The sequence below is a fragment of the Vicugna pacos genome, chromosome 5 (assembly GCF_048564905.1).
Source record: "Vicugna pacos chromosome 5, VicPac4, whole genome shotgun sequence".
In the NCBI taxonomy this organism is placed as follows: domain Eukaryota; kingdom Metazoa; phylum Chordata; class Mammalia; order Artiodactyla; family Camelidae; genus Vicugna; species Vicugna pacos.
Genome location: NC_132991.1, coordinates 94,254,199 through 94,264,759, shown reverse-complemented (window position 1 = coordinate 94,264,759; position 10,561 = coordinate 94,254,199). Strand labels below are relative to the sequence as shown.

Genomic DNA, 10,561 nt, shown 5'->3' with positions numbered 1-10,561 from the left:
TTCTGGGTTAGGGCTGTGTGTGGTTGGTTCTGTGCTGGACTGAGGCTGATCGCCACAGTGACTCTTCTGTCAAAGATGTTAAAAATGTGGTTAGCCTACCCAATGACAAACTTCAAAATGCTTTCCAAGCCCTTACTTATGTATGAAGTAGGCCACTGGCATCGCGGCGGTTCTTGGCAAGGCAGCTGTGAGGTCTCTCTGTGTAAAGGCTTGCCTCAGGGTGATGTAAGAGTCTGAAAGTCGGTTTCTGAAGCTGCTCTGTCATGTTTGCGGCCCCACCCGGCCCACACGCACGGCCTTATCGCGTCGAGCTGTCAGCGGGACTGGTGTCCTGCGAGTACGTCGGAATCGCTTCCAGCACACCCTTTCCCGGGCTGTTAAGAGCCAGGTGCCATCTCTGCTGAGGCCTGGGACCATGCACACAGCGTGGCATCACTGGAGAAAAGAACCCCAGCATCTCAGAATTGGGGGGAACAATTTATTCAGTAAACATCTCACTACAGGAAACCAGGCATCAGTCTGACTCACGTGTCCCTAGTTCCCCGAGCGCTGCTGTCCCAGAGGTGGGAGAGGCTTGGCGCCAGGCTCCCTGGCGAGGCCCTCCCCTGCCACCTTCTGTGGGGCGAGGGTCCCCACAGGCTGGCGGCCATCCTCCTGCCCCCTCTCCCAGAGTTCATGCCTCCCCCCTTAGCTGGGCCTAAATGACTTAAGAGTCTGTTTTAAGGTCTGCCTTTTGTAACTTTGTATAATCACATAAAATAATTCACAAAGTCAGTTTTATACGTGTATATAAAAATATTCCACCTGGCAATATTACACAATAAATACTTCGATAAATTGCTATATAACACACTTATATTGAGAAAGTGAAAGATCTGTGGCTTTTTCAAGGGTAAAAGATAGCTTCTCTAAAATATCTGTGCCCACTGGATACAAAGTGAAATCCAGAAAAGGGTGTGGCCACACCACCCTTATCAAAGAGCCTGGGGAGGCAGGGCGCCGGCCAGCTGGCACTTCCTGGTAGGGTGGGTGGGAGCCCTACTGAGAACTGTGCCAGGCCTGCCAAAAGGCACTGTGCCCAGGGTCCCCCAGCTGGGCGATGTCGGATGCCGACTGTGGGGCTGGATGCTTAGGGCTCCTGGGGGGACCATCAGGCACCGGCTCGCCCCAAGGTTAAGGTGGAAGGTGATGGCAGCCAATGCCCCCTTCTCCCCCAGGCCTGAAGACGCCCTTGCAAGACCAGTGTGGCCCTCAGGCCACCACATTCCCGTAGCCTGGTGTGTGTAGGGACAGGGGTTGCGGTAACCTCAGCAGGCACTGGGGGGCCCTGCATCTTGGAGGAAATGGCAGAAACTCCCAAAGTGCCGCAGGCAGACACCCTTGTCTTCTCAGGAACAGAATGCCCCCCATCACTGCTACAGGAGTGTGGAAGACTTAGAACCCAACCTCCCCAAGACCAGCTCTTTTTTTGGCATCCTCTCCACCCAGCTGAGCTCAGGGCCACATGTCCACCCAAGTGGAGAAGATGCTTTGAAGGACACCAGAGCTGGAGGACCCAGCTAGGCCACGGCCGGGCCCCAAGTAGCTGTCTGCCTGTGGGAAGCCCTGCTGTTCAGATGGGTGGGCAGGGCCTGGCCCTCCCTAATCTGCAAGGATGCTCCAGCTCTTCCATCTGGTTGGTGGGTTCTAGCAGTGAGCCAGCGCCTCGGGGGGAATGGGACAACGAACTTTGTCTAGGCAAGGATCTGCGCAGGAGAGGAGGCTGCAGCTCCCGTGGAAATGCCGGGGTCCAGATCTCACCAGAGCCCCATCAGCCCCCATCCAGTGTCTCTCCAGGGCCTGAGGCTGCTATGCTCAGGGACCACAAGGATAGTCCTGCAGACCAAGCAGTGCCCTGAGGCCCATGACAGGCGAAAGGCGTGACTGGGAGAGGGGCAGGTGGGGACCAGGGAGCCCCAGGTGGAGATGAGGGAGCAGTGGGAAGGCTGCGGCCCAAGCCAGTCAGGCCATTCGCCTCGCTCTCCGTGGAGCAGGGTGGCCTTCAGCCCTGCGCAGGCTGCCCCTCCTCCACTCAGGGCACCTGGGCAGGCTGAGCACCCTCTCCCCTCCAGGCTGGCACTCCCAGCAGGCAGCCCATGAGAACACTTAAGATGGAAAAGGTGGGGCGGGGCCACAGCAACAAGGCTGAGGCTGCCTGCGCAAGTTGCCCAATGGGGCCAGGAGGGGCAGAGCCAGTTCTCCTGGGCACGCTGAAACATCTCCTGAATGACAGCCCAGGAGGGCTTTTCCCTTTTGAAAGCTGGAATCCTGAAGTCATTTCCAGTTCTGGGGCTGCGGGTTTGTACGTCACCTCCCCGGGCAGCCTGCAGTGGCTGGTGTGGGCAGTTCCAGTCGGCTTCCTCCTGCATGTGGCCCGTCACTCCGACACTGCCCCGAGATTGTTCACACTCCTGCACCATTTGCCCGGCGAGAGGAAGGGCCTGGGGCCAGTCACACGCCGAGGAGGACACCGCTGAAGTGGGAGCCACTGCGCACTGTGAGGGAGGAGCCGCTGGCGTTGTCCAGGAAGACGGAGGTGTACTGCCCCGTCTGCAGGGAAGGTCAGAGTCAGCCCGGATGCTGCCAGCCCGCAGGTGCGCCCACGAATGAGCGCACACACCCAGGCCCACCCAGCCCTGCCCAGGGGCCCCACCCTCACACCCCGTGCCTCTGACCCCTACTCCAGTACTTTCTCCCCAGCTCCATTAGCCCCCCTGCGCGGATGGGCTCCCTGGAGTTCATGTGTGGAAGCAAGCCTCTGCTCAGGGCCAGAGTGGGCTTCAAAGTCAAGCAGCTCTCTGCTGCACTTAAAGCCCGAGTTCTGAACTCAGGGGTGAGGGTGCCCCATCCCCCACAGGCCGGGCCACTGACCCATTTGGTAGAGCCATCGAGGGGCCAGTGCTCTGGCCTGGCTGCTCCAAGTGGGTCCAGACACCAGTGGGTCACATCCCCTGGGAGTTCCCAGAAACACAGAATCTGGGGATTCACATCTTAAGACCCCAGGCGCACCGTGTGCCATCTGAGTTCACGCAGCAGTGCCTGGGACCAGCCCTTCAAACGCCTTTCAGCAACCAGGGCTGCCTGGAGCCACAGCCTGGCCTCCAACCCTGTCTTTGCTGTGTGCACTTGGGCAAATTATTTGCTCCTTCTGTGCCTTAGTTCCCTTATCTGTAAATGGGGATAGTAACCGACCTCAAAGCGCTGTGAGAATTCAGTGGGTAATCTATGTACAGAGCTGAGAACAGGCCTGGCCCAGTTACTGCTCTTACATGTGAGCTGTTACTCCACACATCTGCACCTAAAGTTTTTTTTTTTAACGAAATTCCACCTTTCATCAATTGCTCAAGCACTTGCCCAAATCCCCACAGTTCCAGAAGGAGACTGTCGTTTGCGGTTGTGTGTAGGACATAACTGCATCTGCTTCCTGCAGTCTCAATGGGCCAAGGGGGTTGTGATGTCACCCTGGGGCATGGAGCTGACCTCTTGCCAACACCCCGCCCCTCCCCTGCCCGCTGGGTCCCTCCCAAGGGCCTGTTGCAGCCAAGAGCGCCAGTCCTCACAGTGGGACTCGGGAGGTCTGAAAACAAGAGACTGAGGCACAGAGTGGTTGCTGAGGACAGGAGTCTGGGGACAGAGCCATGGATGGGGGAAGGATGGGGAAAGGTCACGGCCTGGTTCCCTCGGACTAGCGCAAATGGACTGGAGGCTGAGGGCACTGCCCCCAGAGCTCCTGAGCACCCACCAGCACCCCTCCCCGCCCAGGCCCCCCCACGGCTGAGCCCACCGCACACACCTGCAGGTACAGGACACCGTTTACCGAGACGGTGAAGAGCTCACTGCTGCTCTCCAGCCCTGTGACAGCCTCCAGGGAGCTGTGGCCAACAGAAAGAGGGTCGGCCAGAGACCTTTGCCCCAAACCCACCAACTCCACCCACCACGTGCTCACAATCACCCCAGGAACCGACACCCAGCAAAGTGCCATGGGAAGGGCTATCCTGGCCGGGTCTTCTGGTGGAGATGCATCTGAACTGGGTCCCCAAGAGCAGAAAGGTCAGTCCACAGAGCCGAAGGTGTGCCACAAGGGCCAGGAAAGGCAGGCCTGGGCCAAAGCCCGGGATAGCAAGTCCTGGCTCTGATGGGAACCAAAACGCTGGTCAGCAAAGCGGGGGTGGGGGTGGTGGCAGCAGTGAGACTGGGTTCAGACTATTCCATGGAGGGCTTTGCAAACCAGAGTGGAAAGTTTTGAACTTCATTCGTTCTTCTGCAACTCCTGCGGGACACCAGCTCTGTGCCGGGATAGAGCGGGAAGCGGGTGCCTTCGGAACCAGTGTGCCACGGGAAAATGGACAAGATCACACGCATGAATTTCACCCAGAGGGGCGGGTGAGTGCCTGGGGAGGGGCCGCACAGACTGGCCAGGAAAGGTCTCTGAGGACGTGATGCTGGCGCCCCAGGTCTCCAAATGGGAGTCAGTCCCCTGTTGGGGTGGGCAGAGGGGGAGGCTGGGGAGGGCCAGGGCCATGTCCGGGGTAGGAATAGGGGAGTGTGCGCTGAGGGTTGGGGACGAACACTTGACAGTAGGCGCGGGAAGCCCCGGGGGAGTGAGCACGTCCACTCACGCGTTGTGCTGGCATCGGGACTGGATGCAGATGAGCAGGCGCAGGCGGTCCCGGGGACGTGGTGGCCCCCGCCTCGGCTGCTCCGCGAGCGCTGCAGAGGAGGCGCGGGTGGTGGTCACGGGCCCACGGGAGTCGAGCGCGGCGGGGCGCCCCCACACCTCGCCCCCCACCGCGGGCCGGGCCTCACCCACGTGCAGCGTGGCGGTGAGCGCGTAGAAGCCGGCGACGGGCGCCGTGTACTGGCCGCTGGTCAGGTTCAGGCCCGGGCCGCGGCGGAAGGCGCCCTCGGTGTCGGGCTACGGCGGGACGGTCGGACGGTCACCCCAGCCCCGCCGCGCCGCCCCGCCCGGCCCGGCCCGGCCCGGCCCGGCCCGGCCTCACCAGGTAGTAGACGCCGAGCTCATGCAGCGCGCGCCGCTCCACCGACGCGTCCCGACGCAGGCGGCAGTGGAAGGCGGCCTCGACGCGCGGCGCCCGCGGGCCAGGGGCTAGGGGTGCGGCCAGCAGGGCCAGCAGGCCCGCGCCCCCCGCCGCCGCCGCCGCCTCCTCCTCTTCCTCCTCCCGGGGGGCGGCGGGGACCCGGGTGGGGCTGCGCGCGCAGACCTCGGGCTCCGCGCACTCGCGCTTGCGCACCGCGCCTGGAACAGAGCGAACGGTGGCCGCGCCGGGAGCGCCCGGCTAGCCCCTTTCCGTGTCCCGGACCCACTCCCCACGCCCGGCCCTTCTGAGCGCTGATTACCAGTCACACCTGGCCCGCGCGCCGGGCGCACGCATCCAGAATCCGCGCGAGACCCGGTCGGCCTGCAGGGCCTGCGGAAATTGCTTCCAGATCCTGCAGCTGCTCATGTTCCCTTTCATGCTTTGGCTACCGGGGAGCTCAGGGCTGATTCACACCCAGGGCCCTTGTTCTCCTGCCTCACCGCTCTATCCTACCCCCGCCTCCCCTTTCCCGCTGCTGTGTTTTCTCTGTTTACACTTCTACTGTATCAGAGAATGCAATAGTGTAAGCCATCCTGGTCGAGTCTGGAAGGAAGTTGGGTGTAGTTATTGCAGCTATACTGGAAATAATACAGAGGTTCCTCAGCCGCTGCAGGGGGTCTATTTAAATGGACAGTACATCAAATCCAAGAGGGAAAAGACTCTCAATAGCTCTTCATAGTGAAATTGACCCTAGTAACTGCTCAGCCGCTGGGCACAGCGCAGGGCCGTCCCGCGGTGCTACCACTCAGCTCAGCTGCCCCAGCCTGGGCAGGGCAGTGACCTGGGGATGCCAGGCTGGGCTCCACCCTGTGCTGCCCTCAGACACTATCCTCCCTGTGCCCGGACGGCAGCCTCCTGGTGCCTCCCATGGGGCTCTGTAGACAGCAGCTGAGATTCGGCAGGGGAAGAGGCAGGGGCAGAGGTTATGGAGGCTGTTACCCAGGGTGAGCCTCCCATCTCCCTGGTGGGTGTCGGTAGGGATCAGAGGAGCCCTTTGCAAGTGAAGGAGCCCTGACCCCTCCCCACTCAGGGGGCAGGGTTTGGATTTCTCAGCCTTTCCTAGGCCCACCTGACTCCCAGGTGGGGGATGGATGGTGGTCCCCAGGCACCTACTGAACACTGAGTGGCCAAGTCCACGTCCTCTGGGAAGCCTCCTCGCCCCACTCCTCCCACCCGCAGCCCCTGACCCAGACTAGCCAGGCGGCCCCCGAGCCCAGCAGCAGAGCAGGGGCTTCCTTGGACACTGGTCAACAGACCAAGGTCTAGTCCATCTCGGGTCCTCTGGGTCACCCTCCCCAGCCCTGCTCACACCAGGGGTGTGTGTGTCTGCCTGGTTGCGCACCCCCTACCTTTCAGCAGCAGCTGGAACTCCTTGAGCAGTACCTCAGGGGGGATGATGGGGCCTGGAGGGCCCTGGGGGCCAGGGGGCCCTGGGGGCCCCGGCAGGCCGAGCTGAAAGAGAACCTTGACGGTGAGGACATCTGAACAGGCCAGCTGGGACCCGCAGGCACCCCCTTGGCAAGCGCCTGCCACTAAGGAAGGCAGGGAGCTCCTACTTTGACCTCCCACTTTGACCTCCCAGCTGGAGATCAGCCTCTGGGGCCTCAGAATGCCCTGAGAAGACAGTGAAAGCTGCCAGGCCCTGGTGTAGACAGGACTGGGCTGTGCTGGAGGCACAGGGCCGGCTGGGGTGTTGGGACCCCTCGGATCAGGGCCAGGGACTGGAAAGGGCATGTGCAGGGAAGCAGAGGGCTGCAGCTCACCCCTGGGGCTGGGATTCCTGATGGAGGGAAAGTAGGAGGGAGGGACCCTCCAGGCTGCTTTCAAGTCTCAAGGTCTGGCAGTGTACCAGTGGGCAAATTCTCCCTGTGCCTGGCCCAGCACTGGGTCCTGGGGTCCTCAAGGAGTCCCTGTGAGGCTGGGCTGGGACCCAACATAGAAACAAGGAAGTCCCCTGCAGGGAGAATGGGGGAGCATCAACTCAGCTGGGGGCGGGGCCAGGTGGCTCAGAGGGACGAGGGTGATGGGTCAGGCCATGGTGACAGCCCAGTAGCCCAGTTGCTCAGGCTCAGAGCCTGGCACTCCATCACTGGGTCAGATCTGGGCAGGGTGAGGCCTGAACTCAATGCAGGTAGCCCAGCCCTGACCAGAGCTCCCCACCCTGGGGAACACGGCCTTCTTTGGGGCTCAAGACAAGAGTCAGCCATCAGGACCAGGAGCCAGGTCACTGTCCAGGCTGACTGAGATTGGGAATCAGCAGCTGCCAGGGCCCAGGTGACCCCCAGCGTCTAGGAACCAGACTGTATCCCTCCAGCCCACCTGAAGGCCCCTCCAGCTTGATCCCTGACTGCCCTACCAAGCCAGCCCGGGCCTCCTATACCAGGATGCAGAGGGCAGAGAAAGGGGAGGGGGGGAGCAAATGGGACTGGCTGACATTCTAGGGCCACAGGGCAAATGGTTGGAACAGCCCCCAAACTCAGGGTCACCCGGGCCCCGGCTTGACACCTGTGCTCTCTGACCTGAGGGCGAGGGTCTGTGCTTGCTGGAAATGCTCAGGGTGTCCAGTGGGGCAACGGTGGCAGATGGGGCTTTTGGGGAAAGACCGGCAAGTGGAGGCCCACAGGTGTGCTCCCCCAGGACGCGTGCACGCACTGCCCGCGGTTGTGCTCACCTTCAACTTCCTGGCCTTGCCTCTGCTCCCCCTCTTGCTGTTGACGCCCCTGTCACTCTGCCTAACAAAGAGCATCCAGGCATCTCGGGGGTCGATGCTGTGCGCTCTCTGGATGCTGGGCTCCTGGAACACAGCCGGCCAGCAGGTCGGTTTGCCTTCCTGGTGCGAACCGCAGAGCAAACAACACTTCGCAGGAGGGCTCTGACATTGTCAACAGCAGTGGCCTCCAAGGCAGCACAGCCCCGGCCCCCAAGCCCTTCCTCCTGGCGCGCAGAGGACGACTCCTGGGGAACAGGCCACCCTCTGCGGCCTGGCCTTTGTGGGAGAGGAGGACCCTGGACGTGGGTGGAGGAAGACTGGGTGCAGAGCTTCAGAGCAGGAGGGAATCGGCACTGCTGGGCCACCGGCCTCTTCCAGCCTCCCTCCCCTCGAGCTGCAGTGAATGCACCTTCCTGGGAGTCAGAGGATCAGACCACTGGCACCCATGGGACCCCCAGCTACCAGCAGACCCTCTGACCGACCCCCACGGCCCAAAGTTCCAGGGAGGCCAATTTCAGCCCTCAGAGCTGCTGAGGCTTACATCCTGGGCTGTTAAGGGGATCGGGGGGGGGGGTCCAGCACTGAGATATCATGACTCAAGACCCCTGTACAGGGTGCGACACCACTCATCTTCCTCAGAACTTCAAGCCAAGACAGTGATGGTTCCAGAAATATCCATTCCCCTGCGCGCTGCATTCTGACCAGTCCCAATACCGAGAAAATTCCAGGAGGTGCCTTCCAGGGCGAGGCCTTTGGCCCTCTGAGCAGTGGGCCTCGAACAGTCTGGGCTCCAGGCAAGGCTGCCAGCTGGGAAGCAGACTGGCTCAAGAGGACTTAGATGAGGTCATGGGTGCTGACTCCAGTGGCTGATGGAAGGACCCTGGGATCCTGGCGCCGGCCAGGCCCTTTTGTCAGAGACAGGCCCAGTGGTCTCCTAGCCACTCTGCAGGAATCTGGGGCCTGCCATAGGAAGCCGGTGTGCTGTTGTGTGGAGGATGAGGGCTTCTGTGACGGAGGAACCTAGCTGGACGGAGAGGTCTCAGAGTACCCAAGGCTCCCCGACAGCCCCCAGGTGGTAGACCCTGTGAGGCTCCGCCCCACTGGTTCCTCTCCACAGACACCAGGACCTGTGATCCCACTTCACAGCCTCACGTTGCCATCAGTGGAAACATGAGGCAAGAGGATTCTACATGGGCTGGATGGAGTGCCTTAGCTGACCCTCCCTGCTGGACCAGTAGCCTACGGATGGACTCGGACCCCAGTATGGTTTGCGGAACAGAAACCGGTGGAACCACGTGGGTCTGGCAGGCTGGGAGATGGCCACAGTAGTGTGGGTGGGTGTCTGACAACTACCCTGGCCGACTGAGGTCTCCAGCGGCTCTTAGAAAGGATCCAGGTAGCCTCTGGGGCCGCCTTGGACTCCAAAGAGGGTCTCCCAAGAGGGTCTCCTAGAGCCCCGTCTGCTTCCTGGCCACCACAGTCCAACATGTGACAACTGTGCCCCCACCCCCACCCTGGGGACGTGGTTGGCTGTCTGGGTAGGGTTTGCTGCCCTGGGAAGTGGCTGAGGTGATGGGAACAGAGCTTCGGAGAGGCCCCTCCCAGGGAGCCCAGAGGGCTGGCTGCCACCAGTGCCTGACCTCAGAGCAGGCATCTTGCAGTGGGGCCATCGTGGTTCCAGTGTGATGCGGAGAGCAGAGATGCAGGCCTGAGGCTCCAGTGAGGCCAGGCCCTCTGCCCTGCACACTGGCATCTTCAGAATAAAAGAAATGGGAAGCACCTTCCCTGGCAGCCCTAATCTCCCTGTCTGAAGGGGTCCACCCACACTGAGGGCTCCTCTGAGGGCCCCAGTCCCCTGGCCTCCCCCAACCTGACCACCCTTTTCTGGAGCACTGAGAAGGACGGAGCAGGGCAGAGCTATATATCACCATCCACGGCCAGAAATCATACATCACTGGGGGCCCTGCACCTCCCGCCCCCCACAGGAAGGCAGTTTTTGGTTTTCAGAAAGAATTGCACCAAATAGATTGGAGGCAGGGGTGGAGTGGGGTGGGGTGGTTGAACTTACTTCCCAATTTAGGAGTCCCCAAAGAAAAGGCATTCTGCCTGGTCTGGTAGAACTTTGCTTTAACACCAAAGAACTACTCAGAAAGGCAAGGCCAAGGCTGGCCCGTACAACGCCTGGCTGTGCAGTGGGGCGGCGTCCAGACCTCCTGGATCTTGCCCCCAAGCTAAGCGGTTTTGTGCCCACTTTACCAAGGAGGAAACCCAAGTCTGCCCAGGTCCCAGCTTGCGACACTGCATATCCCATCGCCCCCTAGACAAGCGCCCTCCGCCCTCGCTGCGCCCTGGAACTCAGGGAGCTGTGGGCTCCGGGTCGGGGAACTGAGGCCCGGAGGGCGCTGGGCGCTGGGGCCCGGGCCCAAGTCGGGCGGCGTCTTACCAGCGGGCGGGCGGCCGACCCCGCGGGCAGCTCGTTCTCGGGCGGCGGCTCCTCCCGGGCGCGGTTCCCCGAGGGTGCGTCGGGCTCCGGGGAGCCGAGGCCGACGGCCAGCAGGCCGGCGAACATGAGCATCAGGGCTTTAGCCGGGCAGCAGACGGGGGCCATGCGGGCGGCGGGTCCCTCTGATGTCCGAGAGCGCCGTCTGGGACTCGCTCTCCGGCTCGGCGCCTTATAACGCGCTTGAATCCCCCGCCGGGTCCGGAGAGCGCG

General features: G+C 61.9%; 1 protein-coding gene across 1 annotated transcript; it reads right to left on the bottom strand.

Annotated features, from left to right (window-relative positions):
- Window positions 1–464: 464 nt before the first annotated feature.
- ERFE (erythroferrone) lies at window positions 465–10,534 on the bottom strand. Its single transcript, XM_072961950.1, has 8 exons — window positions 10,292–10,534; window positions 7,810–7,968; window positions 6,488–6,590; window positions 5,040–5,296; window positions 4,846–4,954; window positions 4,659–4,749; window positions 3,833–3,911; window positions 465–2,589 (listed from the first exon to the last, which is right to left on the bottom strand). The coding sequence occupies exons 1-8, from the start codon at window positions 10,454–10,456 to the stop codon at window positions 2,491–2,493; spliced, it is 1,062 nt and encodes a 353-aa protein (XP_072818051.1). The 5' UTR covers window positions 10,457–10,534; the 3' UTR covers window positions 465–2,490.
- Between the last annotated feature and the right edge of the window lie 27 nt (window positions 10,535–10,561).

What these genes read in the sequence shown, in the direction of transcription:
- ERFE (XM_072961950.1), bottom strand. Translation starts at nt 10,456, where the DNA reads ATGGCCCCCGTCTGCTGCCCGGCTAAAGCCCTGATGCTCATGTTCGCC. An exon ending in CACCGCCACGCTGCACGTGG is followed by an intron (nt 4,750 to 4,845) that starts GTGAGGCCCGGC and finishes CCTCCTCTGCAG; the next exon opens with CGCTCGCGGAGCAGCCGAGG. An exon ending in TCCCGATGCCAGCACAACGC is followed by an intron (nt 3,912 to 4,658) that starts GTGAGTGGACGT and finishes TGTTGGCCACAG; the next exon opens with CTCCCTGGAGGCTGTCACAG.